This window comes from Acanthisitta chloris, unplaced genomic scaffold (genome assembly GCF_000695815.1).
Source record: "Acanthisitta chloris isolate BGI_N310 unplaced genomic scaffold, ASM69581v1 scaffold34489, whole genome shotgun sequence".
NCBI classification, from domain to species: Eukaryota; Metazoa; Chordata; class Aves; order Passeriformes; family Acanthisittidae; genus Acanthisitta; species Acanthisitta chloris.
In genome coordinates, this window is record NW_008693641.1 from 19,738 (window position 1) to 38,653 (window position 18,916).

The following is an 18,916-nucleotide window of genomic DNA, read 5'->3' on the forward strand; positions in this document are numbered from 1 at the left end:
GGATTCAGTAATACACAGTTGGGGGAGTGACTGGTTTTGGTTTTTTTGTTTGTTTGGGGTTTTTCTTTGTTGTTTTGTTTGGGTTCTTTTAAAATAAAAGCAACTTACATGCTTGCCATGTTCTTCAAAGAAGTTTGCTAATGAACAGTTATATAAAAAAATGAATTTTATTACATGTATTTTAAATCTAGACAATACTTTAATGCAAAACCCCACCCAACTTTGAGCATATCCCTTCCCCACTGAGGGAACCAATGTAATCCGAAGTCACTGAAGAGGGAAATTTTTCCATTAAGCATTATAAATATCGCTTGAACAGATTACACAAAGTACACATTACAACTTCTATTAAGATATACCCAAATATAGAGATTTAGTTCCAATTAGTTTTGCTAGTAATTCCTTTCTTCAAAGTCCCTTGCACAGGCAAAATATTTTTGCACAACTTAAGCACTGGATACACTTGGTTAATTACACACAGCAAATGGCCAATTCATTCATGATCATGCAAAGGCAGTAAGAGAACCATGCCATTTGCTTCTCTATAATCCCAGGGCGTTAATGATTTAAGGGACATCATTCAGTGGTGCAGGTCAGACTATTCTCCAACCCCAGAAAGTAAACTGGAAATACTAACAGGCGGTGCTAGAATAGATTTCCTAGGCTGGAAACACAAGTCTGTAACACCGTCCAGCGTCCTCTGCACACTGCAGTGTTTCCTCTTGGTCTGAAATCCTGAGCTGATTCCACCATCCAAGTTTGCTAAATCCAAGTGAATGTTTTCCTTGACATTTTTACAACAGTTCACTCTTGAGCACTGAAAGCAAATGTTTTCACTGTGGCCTTTCACATCTGGTACAGAGACATCTGGTACGTATGCCTTTACCCATACGTTTTATGACACCTGTTGCAAAAACAACCCCACAAACACTAACTTACAGCCTCATTTCAGTTCTTAAAGGCTCCACATTTACTGGCTTTAGCGATGAATTCCTTTAGCAGGGGACCATCCATTTGCCAAAATGCTGTAGTTTGTGTCACTTCTGTCAAATGATTGACACAAAACTTAAAGCAGAATTCCTCTAAGTCCTAAACAGAAAGAAAAAAAATAAAAAACGTTATTGTCTTTGCTTTCATCACAGATCTCATTCAGACAGAAATGCCTGTATATGCTTCATTTTTGCAGAGAATTAGACAAATATAAACCCAGTGGCTTTCAACATTTTTGCCCCAGACACTGTGTAAATGCAACAGAAAATAATTCTACCCATGTACATGGTTACAAGGGGAAGTAACCAAAGTTTGGTTCTCACTATATAGCTGCAGTCACAAAAATCAGCTGTTTTGAGCAATATATATTTTTAAGTTTTCCCACTTGAAGAGTTATACCTGCATTCACTGACAGCTATTAAATCCCAATACAAACAGGAGATCTTGGGGTAATGATGTATAACCAAGACCATGGGTGAAGAAAATTCAGCTCTTTTGTTCCAAACCAAACTCAAATTGCTTGACTTCCTGCTTAGTTAAGGGCTTCACTAGAGCCTTGACGTTGTGTGTCACCAGGCTCAGTGCAAGCATACCCTGACTGGGTAGTTGTACAGCCAAGATTAGGCAGGAGGCCTTTCCCTGCATTAGAAACAGATTCATGTCACACAGCACTTCACAGAACTCCCAAAAATGATTCAAAAGAAGTACTGCAGCACAATACAGCACAGCAGCTCTCGCAGAAAGTGGACTCGGGATATCTGAGTTTAGTTGGAAGGGTCTTCCATTTAAGGATTAGAAAAGCCTCACAAGCACCACTGCCTCTGCATGATGTCAGAGACAGGATGTCTTTAAGAACACAAGACAGTCATTGTCAAGAGAAGGCTGATCACAGAATGCTTCCCACTCAGATTATTCATTTCCAACTCCTCTTTTGAGGAGGAAATCTACTCTGTGGTGCAGATCTAAACTGCCATAGGGAAGATGCTGCAGCCCTTACAAAAAGGCAACTCCCCAGACTGTTCTAATTTCGTTGCTAAATGCCCGTAGGACTAGTACTCTGTATGTGTGAAGACACCCTCCCTTCACTGCTCAGCACACTGGGTGCTGCAAGAAGGCATAACAAATTTGCAGAGCTCTTTAGGCCACATAATGTATAGAAGACTAATATTCGTGTTTTCACTTAAGGCCAATACTGAAAGCTAGAGCAATTGTGTGCCAGTGAGAGTTCTTGACTCAACAATAATACAAAAATATATCCTGGCCTAAAACCAGGCATTCTGAAGCTGCAGATCTTGACTTGTGTGGCATCTGTGCAACAAAAAAAGACAAGCTTATTAGAACTGAACACTGATGGTTTTCTCTTTTTTAAATAACAGAGCCAACTAGCATTTTAAAGAAAATTACATCATACACATTACAATATTTTACACTGCTTTATTAAAAAATTCATATTCCAAGTCAATGCAACAGAAGCATACAATAAACAGAATTATTGTAGTATTAGTCAGTAACTCTGGAAAATTTAAAGTTCTGTATAAAAACCAGCTGAATTTCATTTGCAGATGGATGAACTCCCAGCAAACTACTTACACTGACTTAAGTCAAAGGCACAAAGCACATCCAATGATTATTTTAAAAGCTACAATGAGAAGTCAGACCTGAGCTAATACTAACCCACTTCAGTCACCAAAAGAAAGTGTAGGAGGTATTTTAAGTCAGTGAAGCAGCTTCTTTTAACTGCTGTCTCCAGGCACACACTCCCTTGACTGAGCTACATCACACAAGCAATCTCAAGCCCCCCAGCTAACACTGCAGCATGTAAACCCAACTTTAGTAACACCCAACCCCTCAGTGTCACCCACTCCCTCCTTGACGCAGCATTTAAACCTGCAGATCTACCCTCATTTAGCTAGTGAGGTACAGACAAGGCACAACAACTGGATTTCTTACACCCTTTACAAGCAGAATCAACCACACACTGAAGACCCTTCCTGCAAACAATCTTTTGAGGCTAAAATATGGTAATCTTCCTGGTTTTAATGAACTCCCACTGACGAAATCATTCACAGCAGAGCTGAAGCCACAACAGTCACTGACACAGCCCTTTGGGTAAGATATACCAAACAAGCAACACACTATGAGACTCTAAAATAAGTTAGGGCAACCTACACACCAATTGCTGGATATTAAGTACAAGAAAACACAGTAAGCTGATGTACTGAGCATAAAAATATCTGCTTTATAAGCAGCCTAAGTAGCAAGTTAAAAACTAGGCAATTGCAAAGTTGCCAATATGCTGCACACATACTGTGCTGAATGCAAACAGCAGAAGCAAACCCAGGAATCCTTCCCCATTAGCTCCCAAAGCAGCATGTTAGTCACCTAGTAGTGAAGTCAGACATTACATAGTAGGAAAGTTTCACTAGCCTTCCCTCCTTTCCACATATAGTTCCTCTGACTTCAACATTTATAAGGCACATAAAGCAGTTCTTGCCCTGACGTTTCATTAGCATTCTGTGAAAACTTAAAATGTATTTGACTGTAGCTAAATGAATCAAAAAGCCAACCAAAAAACCCTCACCAAACAAAAAGAATCCCAAATGCACTCAATCCTCAACCTACCACCATACATCATCACACACAACACACAGCCTGACAAACAAGTGACTTAAAGCCTACAAGACTCCTTTTCCTAATGTTAGGGGTTTCTGCTCTGTATTTAAATCTGCCTCTTGTTTCAGACTTAGTGTTTTCATCCTCAGAAACATCTGTGTACTAGTTCAACCTTCCCAGTACTGGTTTATGGGGGGAAAAAATACTAAAAAAAAAGTATCTCATGGCAAATACACTTTCTCTAAGTCAAACATTCTCAAAATTCTCAAAGTGACAAACAGTGAGAGTTTATATGAAGTGTGACTGGCTGTTTTTCTCCACAGTTTAAGTCAGAGAGCAGGCACCTATTTAAGAGACTGAATGTTAGAAGTTTACCTCTGCATCATATCTGACAGCAGCAGAGAGCAATGAAAATGCATTTTCCACAGTAATTCCTCTCTTGATAATGTGCTGACACAGTTTTTTCAGTCTGTTTTCACAGTATGAAGTAGCCAAATCCAAAAGTCCTGCAAGTAAAATACCATTGTATTACTTGTAATGATCTCTGTTCCTTCAACAACAGTTTGTGCTCCTAGGGTACAGATTCCCTCTGTATTCTGTATGCAAAGTTCTATATCTCTACCATGTGCTTTTTGCAAGTAGGTCACTATTCAGAAAAATGTACTTAACAGGATCAAAGGCCTTTTATTACCACCTCATGCCACAATTCTTTTAATCTGTATAAATATGAAAGCTGCTCCACTGATTTGCATACCTCACAGCTTGCAAGAGTGGAACCTGCCACCAAACAGGCACCACACCACCAGTAAGAAGCTACTATTATAAAAATATGGGCTTGAATTGCAGCTTGCTGTAATTGCCCTGCTGTCCAAGTTTCCTCATTAGATCTGAGATTCTTTGATATTATGCTAAACAATAATGGACTCAATTTATGCAACTGTTTACACACATTTATGCAAAGTACTTATTCAAAAATACACAAGTATTTTAACCCATAGTTTAAAATAGTTTCTCTGCCAACCTTGACAAAACCGTTCACAGTCTATTTCTACACATGTGCCACTTTTGCTGCACTAAGTTTACCAAAACAGTATTTTGAAGACAGCTTAAGTAATCACCAGTACAACGCATTATAGACTAGAAGCCTCCACCTACACAGGTATTGTGCATCCCCTGCCCCAGTTTTCTGGATGCTGTTGTCTGGTATAACTGGACCATAAGCAATACCTATTGCATCTTCAGGTGGAAGGTCAACACTGTCTGTATACAAGTACTCAAGGAAGGCACGATACACAGGGTAAGAAAACTGGTCTATTTCTATCACTTCCTTCATATCTTCATTCCAGTATGACTGGAACATGGTTCTGAAGTGTTCACACCTAAGAGACAAAAAGACATCATCTGGAACACTGTCACATGAACACGACAGCCCCCCCGGAAATATGTATTTGGGGCACCATACCATACCCCAACACAGCCACTGGTCCACATTTTGGTTCCCAAAACTGTGGGCTTTGTTGTACATTAAGGTAAAACTCTGATTTTCATCCATGCTACAGAAATATCTGTGTATACATTGCAATCAGACTGACTTAATAATTTATTATCCTGGGAACAACAAACAGGCTTAGTGAAATATGAACATGGATCACACCTTTTATAATCACTTCATTTAAAGCCAATATGGGTACACAGATGCTACACATTACAGGTTATGGGGTCCCTCCCTAACCCTTACTTTTATTCAGCCCTTACTAAAGGGGTTATTCTGTACAAACAAGAACAGCAGAACATGACCACTACCTGATTTTCAGAACGGCTTTGTGGACATGGATGTACTTTCCATCCACACGGAACTTTAGGTCTGAAGTTTCCGGGCTGTCAAACTCTTTCTTCAGAGACTCTGCTACTGTTAAAAAGTCTTCATGCTCTACAGAAACAAGTTTAAAACAAAACAAACAAAAAAGCCCATGTTAAGCATCTTAAATGGAAAACACACATCACTGAGTAAAGCGGCTCAATTAGTCATCATAACTGGAAGTGGAACAATAACCTTCACACAGAGTTAGCTCTCACTAAGAAAACAACACCAAAAACCCCAAAACAAACAAACCACAAAAAAAGGAGTTTTTAACTTTTATGACTAAAAAAGGTGGGAAAGGAAAACCTGCATATGGAAAATGGAGATTAAAAATGGCCCCCTAATTAATGCCTGAAAGAGGAGAAATTTAGATTAGATATTAGGAGAAAGTTTTTTTACTGTGAGAGTGGTAAGACACTGGCACAGGTTGCCCAGGGAGGCTGTGGATGCCCCAACCCTGGCAGTGTTCAAAGCCAGGCTGGATAAAGCCTTGGCAGACTGGATATAGCCTGCTGTTGTTAAGGTGTTCACCAGGGCTCACTAGCATGAACTGACACCATTTACTCAAGTTTATTGGTCAGTTATGACAACACAAAATCCAACAGCAGTGCTGTTGAAGAAGAGGAACAGTAGACACTGTTCTTGGTACAACCAAGGACATGGGGCTCAAGCAATTTTGAAGCTGAGATATCACAGTTCTCTCTATTAAGACCCACAAAGGTCCCACTCTGTGACTCTCCAGATCCTACAAGAGTTGTACCACAAGTTGTCTAAGGCTTGTGGTAAAGCAAGAACTCTGAAGCTTTAGAAAACCTAATTTAACTAATTATTTGAAGCTGCTGATGATGCATTTTAAATGTGTGTTTCAAAACACATACATGGCTTCTAAGACATGAAGTATGCAAAAGAAAAATAAGTGGGTTTCCACTATAACAGGATGTGGTCTGTCTCCTGTGTCCCACAAGACTGTGCATTGTTCAACCATATACAGTCCACAAATCACTCTTCACCATTAGGGACAGCTAAATCAGCTGGCATTCAAAAAGAAATACTGCTATAGCAAACTACTCAAAGCCAACAAGTCACATTTGTGCCACAAAAGACCACAGGATCCCCTGATTTACATGAAGTATCCACAGAAGCTGCACCTCATCAAGACTTAACTACATCATGCTGCAATCCCTCTCCAATTCCTCATGTGATTTATTTTGTTTTCTTGGCCATCAGCTTAGCTTAAGCTATGCAGATCAACTTTCACTCCAAATACCTTAAGTTCATTCCTGAAAAAAGGCTGCAGATTTGTACGTCACCACAGCCAATCCTGACTGATTCATTTTTTGGCAGAGTCACCATAACTGCAAGTAGAACAATAACCTTTACACAGAGTTAGTTCTCACTAAGAAAACAAACCACCACCAAAAAAAGCAAACATACAAAAATGTTTCGGTTTGGGGTTTTTTTTAACCTAAATGACTAAAAGAAGGTGGGGAAGGAAAATATGCATGTAGAATATGGAGATTAAAAATGCCCCCATAATTAATGCTTTTGGTTTAATTATTCTCAAAGTAAGATTATCAGAGTAAGTGGGGAAGAATCTGCAAAGGCTAAGAGGAATTGACATGCGAGTATGGAATTCAAATACCTGGTTATAATCAGTCTGCGAATACCTCATAAAAACCAAGAACTTGAAAGGTACTGTAACTGGGAAGATGACATTTAAACAGCCTTGCTATTAGCAGAAGGCAACAGATTGGACAACCATCAGAGAAATGGTTGTCTACAACTACAGAGGGCAAGACTAACATATTCAAAAGGATTAAAGAATGGGGGAAACAGCAAGTGGGGTAAAACAAGACAGACTTATTCAGAAGCAGACTGCTCCAAGGTAATCTCTCTCTTTAGTAAAAATACTCAGTTTTCCTCTGCAGATGAGATGCTGTTACCTGGACCTCTACAAATCTGGTAACATGCTAAATGAGAAATTAAGATGGAGAAGCTGGGTAAGGACAAGCCATATGCAATGACAAAGTCTGAGTCTGGAGAAAGGTTACTTAGGATGTGATCCATGCTTCCACAAAACAGTTTTGTACAGGGACTAACAAAATTAGGATCTGTTGTTAATATAAAAACAGACGAGATCTCCTACATGATCTTGAGAACTGAAGCAGCAGATCTCAGATGAAAACATCTTAATATTTTGAACATGAAAACACCTTCGTGTTTTCCAAGAAGTGCAAGCTAAGCACTTTATAGCATATTTGGGGTCAAAGAAGAATCAGCAACGTGGATCAAAGATAATAAGCTTGGGCTTATTTGCTGAACAGAGATTGCATCCCAAAGAGTAATCCAAGGCAGCATAAAAAGAGAATTCCAATAGAGAAAATTATATTGGGGGTTTGTTTTACAGGGACTATTATTTACAAGTCTGTCTATCTTTGAGGAAAGTCCAACTAAATAGACTTAAGACAAGTCATCTCACAAAATGAAAAATTGGAATTCTGTTAGTTTCAAAACATGGAACATAGGACAGAGATCACTCCTTCATATTCATATTAGAAGGGCAAATACTAAGGAGAGAAAGCTAGAGACAACACTTAGAATTCAAAGCTGTTAGGTACCAAAATAACAAGCATCAGGAGCAGCCTTCCAAGCAGGAATATTTAAGAGAAAAAAAAGTTATGTTTAATGATCCAGGATTCCTTCCCAGTCCTGAGTGGCAGCTCAAACAAGTCAAATGAAGGAAATACCCAAAATTCACAGTGCAATGGTAAAACAGGGTTCACTCTAGGTGTATCTTGGCAAACAACCTTGTGAACCCTACTCTGGATCCTTAGCTGCTGAGACAGACTGTTTCCTTCAGAAGAGGAAAAAAAAACCAAAACCAAAACCCCAGCTGCCAATTCTCCTTAAAACAGAAACCTGACAAGGAACTGGAGCCCTGTGCTAACCACTGCAAATGGACACCGAGGTTACAGCCCTGGAGCTCACCTACTGACAGCAGACGCCACATGACAGCAGGGGTGGCAAAGCAAGCAAACACATCATCAGTGCAGGCAAAGTGAGTGAGGTGGGGATAGGTCACAGACTGCCCACGGCACTGGCCCCACATGTACACCTGGCCACTCTGGGTCTTGGCAGCCGACGTGTGAGCAGAGTGGCAGGCTGCAATCTCCACAACCCTGTGAACAGAAGAAACCTGGTAAGATACTCACAGGTACAGAATCAAGTGACTTTTCAAATGCCTCACCAAAATAATAGCAAATCAAACTATGCATCTACATGCCTGTACTTGTTTTTTTGTCCTGCAAGAATGTAATACTGTTTGAACAGGTATTAAAAAACATTTTTAGACTGCTTGTAGATTTTACTGCAATCAGATATTGCTTTATGTCACTCATCAGCTGACACTCCTCCTATTCTTTCATAACCATGGGAAAGGGATGAAGAAAAAACAAGTTTTCTTTTTCCCCTTTAAAGCCAATGCACAGACACTCATGCTCAAGAAGATATGCTTACAGAGTTTAAGAAGCTTTCAGTTAGGAAACAGGCAAAGTCATTCTACAAAGCCTTTTTCAGAGCTTCTTTCAAACAGATGTAAAAATTCTCTCTGTATTAGATTAAGTTCCTCTGTATTTTGCAATAAACCCTTCTACCCCACTTTTAATTTTAATTTTGTAGGTAGACAGAGATCTGATCCACTGCCTGTACTGCGAGCTTCTTATTTTGCTGTTATAGCTTCCTTCAACACAAATTCAGCATGGAACACAGTGCTTAATTTGAGGAGAGGTGAATACACACACCTAACTCCACATTCTTGAAGGGCTATGGGTTTTTTTAAATAAAGTCTGTATAGTTGTTACACTCACACAGTTCCTTAGAATACTAGCGCTGCTGATGCTCACTTATCTGTCCTGTTCTCCTGTTGCTCAGCAATCCCTATCTTGCTATTTGAAACATTACAAGAACCGAGAAGAAACACACTTCCATTAAAAGGACCACAGGGATATTTCCAGTGTCACTGTTCACATAAGCAAAATCCAGGATTAGTTCAAAATGAAAGCTATGCTTTCCTGTTTTTTCTCCATGGTAAAAATGCATCAGAGGATTTCATGCTTCTGCATCAGAAACAGATCAACCTGGACAAACAAATGTCTTTCCAAGCAGTTTAAGAATATATGTATCAAAATATTTGTCCCTTTACAGAACAATATCCATGAAGAGTTAGCTTTTCTAGCACCAAGCCCACATTTTAAGCTCAAAAAGTATTTCAAGATCAAAGTCGGAAAGAATCTCCATAATTTTCAGTATATGTATCAATAATCTGTCAGACAGAAGAATCATTGGGGGTTTTATGCTATTATCAACTTCTGAACTTCTATGCAACACTGAGACCTTTCAGCACCTCTGCAAGAAGCATGGCAATACTTGTTTTAGTGCCAGCTTACTTTCCATCATAGCTGTCCACTTAAACAACTCCATTCCCCAAACTCTTTCCTTAGCAGAACAGATTCTTCTTTTTAGAGTAACTGTACAATGCTTAAGAAGCATAGCAGAACATGTCCTATAACACATGTGTAGTCCATGTACAATATACTCACAGTACATGTACAGGATAACATGTTAAGCATACACTTAGCCTCAAAACTCAGGAAGTTGACCTTCATAGGTGTTCCTCCACTGTAACACAAAAGAAAGTCTAAAAGCTCCTTACAAGCTCTATGTGCTCCAAGACAGCACCAAATGCCACCTCCTAGGGAACTGTCACCAGCATGAAACATAAATGACAAAAGAGTTACTTAAATGAATAGACCAGGAGAAGCAGCAGTAACATGCTTCAGGGGAAATGACAGCTCACCCACTTAACAGCACTGTTTTCAAGGGAGCCAAGTCAAGCAAGATGAGTAAGTTCAAGTGACTTATCTCTCCCTTAGATTCCAAGCAGAAGTTCCATGGTATTTTCTCCCTCCTTCAGTCACAGCACAGACACCAGTTTTATTATAACCCCATGCTTGAGTTCACAGGCAGTTCTAAACGCAACAGTTCCCCTTAGCTCTCTCATGAAATAAATCACTAGTAAAACAAAGTTGATCTGCAAACATACACATTTTTCTTCTAGTGCTTTTTTAAAAGAATATTGTATTTATCTTCTCCAGTTCAGTTCCTTAACAAATTAGCCTCACCTCAGTGGCCTCTATGGTTCCTTTCTTCCCCATTTTTTTAAGCTCTTAAACACTCTTAGTACTATGCAGTTTTTAATTTAAGTGGTAGAAACAAGGAAAAATGGCAACAACTTCCCAGAAAACCAGTTCAGAAATGGAGGAGAAAAACCAACCAGAAGTGTTTCCTAGTTAAGAGGAGATTACAAATTAAGAGATCTACAGATGTTTCCAAGCTGAGGTGCATTAATCTACAGATATACACATGGGCCCAGAGAATGGGACTGAGGTCCATCCCAATACGAGGATGACAAGGGTGCTGAAAGAGGGTTGGACAAGGGTTAATTCCACTATTTTACAACTGTAGGAAACTAAAAAACTACAAGCTACCAACTGGTACTATTAAAAATTGGTATTAACTGCCCTTAACTGAAGCAACCTTGCAAACTGCGTTTTGTTTTCATGGTTGACTATTGTTTTTCCTCACATGTCATTTCTTAAAGAGCTGGTGTTTCCTTCCCTCCTCTATATTTTTATGTAGGCTTTAATACAAATTAAAGTCTTGGCTTATTGATTTCATAGCTCCAAATTCGTAACCAAATGAACCATATATAGAATAACCTAACACTTAGCCATTCATTATCGTTCAGTAAATACAAAGTATGTTTACATTCAATCATTACAGGCAGCAAAAAACCCCTCAGTCTCTTGTAAACTGTAAGTTCCCATCCTTTCCTATGCTTTTAACATTAGCAACAGATAAACAACCCACCAAGCCCTACGCACGCATGCTTCCAGTGCTAGACACTGCATAACACATGCTCAGACTTATTAATCCAGAAACAGCTTCAGCAAGATTACCTTTCTTTTTCCATCATGATCTGCACGGGGCTTAGCTGGTTACTTTTATTGCCAGTTCCCAGCTGCCCGTAAGTGTTAGCTCCCCAGGCATAGAGCAAACCCTCATCTGTTAGTGCTAGTGTGTGCGCATAGCCACAGGCAATCTGTAAGTAAATGTATAAGCATTACTACTACACAAAACAGAGATGAGAAACAAAATTACCGCACACAGTACCTTAGTCTAGCTGATGTTAAGTATCCCAGGCATCCTTCACTTAGCACTACTATGTGTTATTTCTCAGTACTTAAAGCTAACACATAGAATGTTAACTGTAGGTACTGGAAAAGCTCCAATTTCATTAATTTAATTGGTTGCTCCCAAATAATTTACTGGTCTCTGGCAAAGTCTCCCTACCTGCTACTAGCTTTCAGTAGCAGATTCTTCACACAAAGAGCAGAACTTCCTCATCACATTTTGCAACACACAAAGTATTTCAGAGTTGGATGTTTTGAGTGCCATATAGTATGAACACTGTACAATGAGAGCTGCAGTTCAACAGCCAACAACAGTTAACTCAAGTTACCACATGCAACTCTACAGAACCTTACTGAACACCCAGGACATCCCAAGTTTTAGTTTTATCCTTTAGCTAGAAAAAAAACCCCAACCAAAATCCAAACAAACCAAACTAAACCCAACTACCAATCAAACCCACGACTTATTTTCCCTCTCCCCTCACTTCTAAGGCTAATTAGGATGTAAAACCCAATTTTAACACCTTGTGCCCCTTCATTTCTGGTCCTTGCCCAATGCATCATTAATTCAGCTTTGGAACTAAGATGCAGTTTGCATCCATAGCATAATTCACTGAGAGTTACACTAGCTAACTTTCAATCTTTGCAAGCACTTACAAAATCAAGTATTTTACAGCTTACTTGCACTTTTTATAAGCAAAATAAAATTCACAGAAATTAAAACAATTCAATATTTGAACTGCAAAATCTAGAAGCTGGTATAACGTTCCAAAGAGACAGTTCTAGCAGAAACTAGCAGCATGAATGTGTTTCCCTTCCCACGTCAGACATACCTGGAGCACACACACACTATGCAGCGCTGCCACCCTGCATGGAGTTAGTTGGTTGCCGTTGTTTCCAAGACCTAGTTGACCATTACCATTGTAGCCCCAGCCATAAACCTGGTAGCAAAAGGAAAACAGAATTAAACCACTCTTCTCTAGCAGTATAGAACATTTAAGACTTAGTACCAAGCACAAGTCAAGACAGTAGTTCTTATTAAAAAACGGTACACTATTTCCAGAGCAATATAGAAAAGGCTGAAAGACATTAAATATACTGCAAGGGCTCACTGCATTCAGCTGCTCAACTCTGCATTTGCCTTTTAGAGAGGCTTTCTAAAATATGTCTTTGAAGTACTAAGAATTTTGCAATAAATTTACAGTACACCAAAATCTCTCCCATAGCATGAACATTTTAGCTGAGTTCTATACCATCCTTTCTCCTTATTATTTTACGTTTTTTTAACAAGAACAAGAAATTATTTATTCTGATCAGCTGATTCATTTAAACTCAAGTCCTCAGTTTAATTTTTCCTTTAATTTTGTTACGGTGGACAAATTATGACAAATGTACGTATAATGAAAGTTCATCTCAACCTCAGGGACTTTTACAGTCCTTCCATTCACACAGAAATGCTACACTCTGGGTTGGGTGAAATGCAGTGAAACTGAGGTTACAGTTCATACCTAGAAGCAAGGCAGCACCATAAACTTAGGCAAAACAGAACAGTTGCACAATACTATGGCAGTGTTCAAAAGCTTGGTTTGGTTTTGTTGCTGGCAATTAAGTAATGAGTTTAAAATCCAGGATCAGCCAGTACATTCTTGGAGAAAAATTCACTGCTTAATTGTGCATGCTTTAAAAAACCAAACTGAGATGAATTTAACGGATTAAACGAATTAATATTATTTACATTAAATAAATATTGAAATGTGTAGACAAACATGCTTAGTACAACTGCTTCAATTCTTACAGTAAGAATTGTGTTCCTATACAGTCTTTGCCATGAGAAGGCATGTTTAAAGGCAGTATCTGCAGTTAATTGCAGTATTTTCCTTAAACTGGTCTCACAGAAATACCCATATAACGCTGTCAATACAAGTCCGTAACTTGAGCACTCTATGTCAGCATTTCTCCATATTCAGACACAAACTTGGTTAGTCCAGGTAACAGAGAGAACATGAAAATGCAGCAGCAATGCTTACCTCACCATTGTTTACTACAGCCATGGAGGAGGTCTGACCACAAGCAATGCCAACTACCATTTTACCCTGTAAACAGTTTGAAACTCTACGAGGAGTTGGCTGGTTTGCTGTAGATCCAGATCCAACTTGACCACAGTTATTATAGCCCCAAGCGTACAGCTGTCCAGAAAAACAAACAAACAAAACCACACAGTTTAAGCCTTAATAACAGTAATGATAGCAACAGATGATAATCCTACTGCAGTCAGCATCAGGTTGAATAAACTATCCTATTTAACAAGGGAAAGTGCTTAAAATTAATTTTTACCAGCCGAAAATTATAAACAGCAGTAGGACTGATCTAGCAAATACAAATATAGGACTTTTTTCAGCTTCTTGCTACAGAATCAGAACATCTGATCACAACAGAAAACAAAAGGAACATATTTCCATATTAAATCTAAGCCAGACTGTAAGACAAAGAGCACAGCGATTGTCTTTACAATTTCAGGACGTTGGAAAGAGGAACGCAAGACAATGTCATTTGTTTCCCAGACAAGCTGAACTCCCCAATTTACAGCCATTTAATTTTCTTCACAGAACTCTAAACCAGGTTATTGCCAGATATTCATCATAACTCTTCTGTATCTTTCAAGAGCTGTGAAAGAACATGGTTTTGTCAGCCCAAGTTCCACAGTAGCTGAATTCTCTTACACAATGGCATTAACAAAAAAGCACCATCTCTGACAGTTTATTAAAGATTCCAGCTGCAAACTAATACAAACAAAAATATTGGTGCCTTTTATCTGAAAGTCAAGAAGACAGTAGTTTGTTATCAAAAAATATTTAGCTTTGTATTTTCAGTGCCTTCGACCTTTACACTACAGGCTTACACAGCAATAGCTTAGTGTAAAGCAGCACATTTTCTGGTGCTTCTCCCAGTACAGAAGTTTGTCCTCTTGGAAATACCCAGCCAGAGACATGGCAGCCAGTACAAGCACACTGACAGTACCCTAATGACAAGTCTGCACATCCTCTGGTGCTAGAAGTTACCTGTTTACTGCAACACCAAACCAAAACACAGTAGTTAAAAAAAACAAAACTAAAAACAAACACTTTCATCACCACAAAAAACCAAACCCAACCTACCAAAGAGAAGAACAAACCCCATCCGCACCCCTCCAAGACAACTCATTTACCACATGTAATATGAACAAAAGAAACCATTAGTCCTTTGGTTTCTGTTACTTCTAATTGCTGGATCTTTGATTCCTACTGAGTATTTGAAGATGCTTTATAAAATATCTTCATTTCAATAATAGAAATTATTGAGGTAGAGAATCTCAGAAGGTAGATCAAAATGCCAAAGACTTAATCAGTTTCCCCTCTGAGAGAATTATGAATGTCTGCAGTCCTTTAATTCTATCATTAAGATGTCTTCTTTCTTTCTAAATTTGCACTGCATTAAAACTGCACTGCACTAACTGTACAAACCAGGTCTGTCAGGTGTTTCCACAAATACTTCCAACTTCAGTGTCTCTCTGAGGCTTCAGATATATGAAGTCACAGGTGTTTTTGCAGCCAAATCTTTCTGTAAATAAAGCTGCTTAACACATTTTGCTGCTTTCAGTGTCATCGATTTTAGCACTGATAAAACCTCAGAACACAAACAGACTAAGTTACTGCAAGGTATGCTAGGGATGGGTTTCTAGTACATTAACTAGCCACAATGGCAAGCAAGCTGCAAACATCAACTCCGTGGTACACACAAAGAAACCTCCTTGCTTTCACTGCCATCTCAAGCATGTTACATTGATTACAAGAGACAGCATTGCCCATCACGGTCAGCGACCACTCCACAGCTGGCACCAACAGCATAACCAATGCATGCACTGCCTCTCCTTCCTGCTAGCACAGCACATTTTATACTCTAACCCAGCCAAACACGACAGCACAAAATCTCTTACGTATAGGCTCTTCTTTCAGATAAAACACAGACCACTTAAATTAACCCAATCTCTCTTTCCTACCCTTAATATACTGTCTGCTACTGTTGCACTATTATTCTATACTGAACCGTAACACACCCACAGCTCAAATTACCAGGATGGAAAGAATTGCAGTTTCTATTCTTATTGTCAGAAAGGCTTTAAAATTAGAATTCCTATTTTGTTAATGCAGAGCTGAAATCAGGCTTTCATCCGTGCAGTAACATGCAACTCAAATCAGATACACACACGTTGGTCAAATCTGACTAACTGGAAACTAATTGCACATGTCTCCCATGACACATAGCCTTAAGCCATGTGAACAAACAGCATAGAGCAGACTTGGATATAAACGAAGTGCTCTTTCATTAACTGCACACAAAGGTATTCAGAGGTGTGTAGAACAACATTCTCTTGCAGCACCAGTGTGGGAATCATGAAGACTACAAGAAACAGACTAAATACTAACCAGTAAATACAAACGACTCAATATACCCCTGAAATAACAAAGTTGCAAACAAATAACAAATTTTGCACCTTACTAACCATTATTACACCGGTAAGTGGAACAGCTTTCTGGTCTCACCCCTGTGAGACATACAACAAATGAAAGACAAAGTTTAGTAAGGTTTTATTCCCTTGGTTTTGTGCTTGGGTTGGTGATTTTTTTTTCTGTGGAATTTGGGTTTTGTTGTTATCAAGCCTGCTTTGATGAAAAGGACACCCTAGTTTGAGGCAGCAGGAGAAAAGATTACATTTTTAAGTACACTGTAGAGACAGAAGTTCAGACTTAGGGTCACACGCACTATTCACCTCGAGAAGGAGATTAAGAGATTTGAACAGGTTTCAACTTACATCCCCATCCAATGACAGCGCCATGGAATGATGAGAGCCACAAGCTACTTCCACCACTTTCTTTATTAACAGATTTGTGCAAACTTGAACTGGAGTAATGCCCTGATTAGTTGTGCCATTCCCAAGCTGGCTGTAACCATTATGTCCCCAAGCATACACTTCGCCATCTGCAAAAATATTTGTGGTGAAAACCACCAAAAATTCCAGTGAGGTTAAGACTGAATTCTAAGAAATTAGCAAATACCACCATGAAAGTGAAAGGCTGTTAACAAATAGTGAAACTATTATACTAAGAAATTATATACTTTGTTTTATACACATATATCATAGCATAACCTCTAGACTTACTGTGGAAATACATGAAAGTGCACAGGTAAGACAGAGTATGCCATTTATGATAGAGTAAAATGCTGCAGTTGCAATATAATGGAAATGGAAGCTTACTTTACCTAATACAAAATCCATTCAGTTCCACTTAAGACCACTGAGAACCCCTTAGTGTATATTACCCAGTGAACAAGTTAATACAATTACACCTTAATCCATTCCTGTCAAATGCAAGCAAACTTAAAATCTGTAACTTATGTTTCTATGCTACATGTAAATTTTTTACCTTCAGTACAAAGTATAACATGGGGTCCACTTCCATAACTGAGACTGGAAATCTTCTTTCCACATAAGGCTTCTAATTTCTTTGGTACTATTGTGCTCTGATTATCTCCAGTTCCCAAACAATTACTGCAATTCAGTCCAAAAACAAATACCTGGGGAAAAAAAAAAAGAAATACTCACTTCAAATGATTTATACTCAGGTATGCACAGATGTGGTAATATCCAGGTCTTCATGAACTCGGGACAGTTTCACCATGCAACCTCTAGGGCCAGAGACTTCCCACATGCAAATTAACAACCTCAAGAGTCAGCATGAGGACACTTTGGAAGTTAACTGATGAGTCTGAATTCTTCAGATTCATGCAGGTCTTGAAGCTAGGCTTTTTATTGGCAGGAACTATACTATAAAAAGTACTAAACTGTGCAAGTGGAAGACACCATCTTTTTTTAAGAGCAGTTTGTGAAGAGCAGCCACAGCTATACTGTGGGAGGCTCATCCTACAAGCACTTTTGATAGGACTCAGGGTAAAAAGATAAATCCTACTCTACCCAGTCTTACACGAAACCTTCTTATTAACACTTTCCAGAACACCTGGCTTGTTTGCTTTCAGCAGCACAGTGCTAAGGGTAGTCAGGCAGTGGAACAGTCTGCCCAGGGAAGTGGTAGAATTACCAATCTTGGAAGTGCTCAGAAAACATGTGGATGTGACACCTAGCGACACTGTTTAGTGGTAGTTTTGGGTTAACAGCTGGACTCAATCATATCAGAGGTCTTTTCCAACCTAAATGATCCTGTGATTCTTACTCACAATGAGCTTCTGAATCATTGAAATCTACAGATATTCTTCCACTACCTTTTTACTTGGCAAGCCAGGACCTCAATTTATATCTTTGTACCTGAAGTGTTTACACTTCTTTTCAAGCTACCTCAGCTTCTTTTGAATTCCGACTGTCTTCAAAAGCACATGTAAATCCATCCTGGCCTTTGCTGTTTGCAAGCTTTCTAAGTAGCCCATTTATTCCACAAAAAATTGAATGCTGTATCCAGCATGTTTTGAAGAACACAAATTTCACAAAATGCCTTCGAGAAGCTATTGTTTCACATTCAGTGGACTCTGCAAACAACTGACTGCAGAGCACAGGGCCCACCTGCCTGAGCCTCACCTCGTCGGTGTGCGTTATGTAGATAGCTTCGTTGGCCGACGTTCCGAACACACACGCCTTCCGAATGGAGGCTATTTCTTGAGGGGACAGCAAGGTAAATATGGGCCACTTGCCTACATCCACCATGATGCTGCTGTGTGTCATGACGCATCTACGAGCAAGATGGCATTGCTGTAACAAAAACAAAAGCTTGTTAAAAGGTGTGTTCTTGCACTTTCATCAACAGGCAATAAATTCTTTTACATGGAAGGAAAGGCACGTATTGTGGCTCTGAAAGCAAACATTCAGTTCCATTTGAAATAGAGACTTATTTTTCCATGTATTTAGGAGAATAAACAGCAAGTCACTGGTAGGACATGGGAAGAACAGACCTTTTCATAACAGGGTATTTAAGTCAAGTGTATTCAACACAACTGAACATCTGCTGTTCTACAGGCAAACTTATTAAAAATTTGCAATCTGCCACTGGTGGCAGAGTCAACTTCTGAGGGAATTTTCAGAAGGGATTTCAGTTGGAATTCCCATTTATAAACTTTTCACTTGTAGGACTACAAAAAATTTCACAACATATATATA

At 39.0% G+C, this 18,916-nt stretch overlaps 1 protein-coding gene across 1 annotated transcript; it reads right to left on the bottom strand.

Annotated features, from left to right (window-relative positions):
* Window positions 1-948: 948 nt before the first annotated feature.
* RCBTB1 (regulator of chromosome condensation (RCC1) and BTB (POZ) domain containing protein 1) lies at window positions 949-18,484 on the bottom strand. The gene is made up of 11 exons (XM_009083145.1): window positions 18,341-18,484; window positions 17,178-17,328; window positions 16,565-16,731; window positions 13,743-13,901; window positions 12,549-12,656; window positions 11,482-11,624; window positions 8,453-8,643; window positions 5,407-5,533; window positions 4,831-4,982; window positions 3,979-4,109; window positions 949-1,089 (listed from the first exon to the last, which is right to left on the bottom strand). Exons 1-11 carry the CDS (start codon window positions 18,482-18,484, stop codon window positions 949-951), a joined length of 1,614 nt encoding a protein of 537 aa, XP_009081393.1.
* Window positions 18,485-18,916: the final 432 nt, after the last annotated feature.

Excerpts from the sequence above, each read along its gene's own strand:
- RCBTB1 (XM_009083145.1), bottom strand. The coding sequence starts at position 18,484 with ATGACACACAGCAGCATCATGGTGGATGTAGGCAAGTGGCCCATATTT. Across the intron at positions 17,329-18,340 it reads ACATAACGCACACCGACGAG|GTATTTGTTTTTGGACTGAA; the intron begins GTGAGGCTCAGG and ends TTTTTTCCCCAG. Across the intron at positions 11,625-12,548 it reads ATAGTGTGTGTGTGCTCCAG|ATTGCCTGTGGCTATGCGCA; the intron begins GTATGTCTGACG and ends ATTTACTTACAG.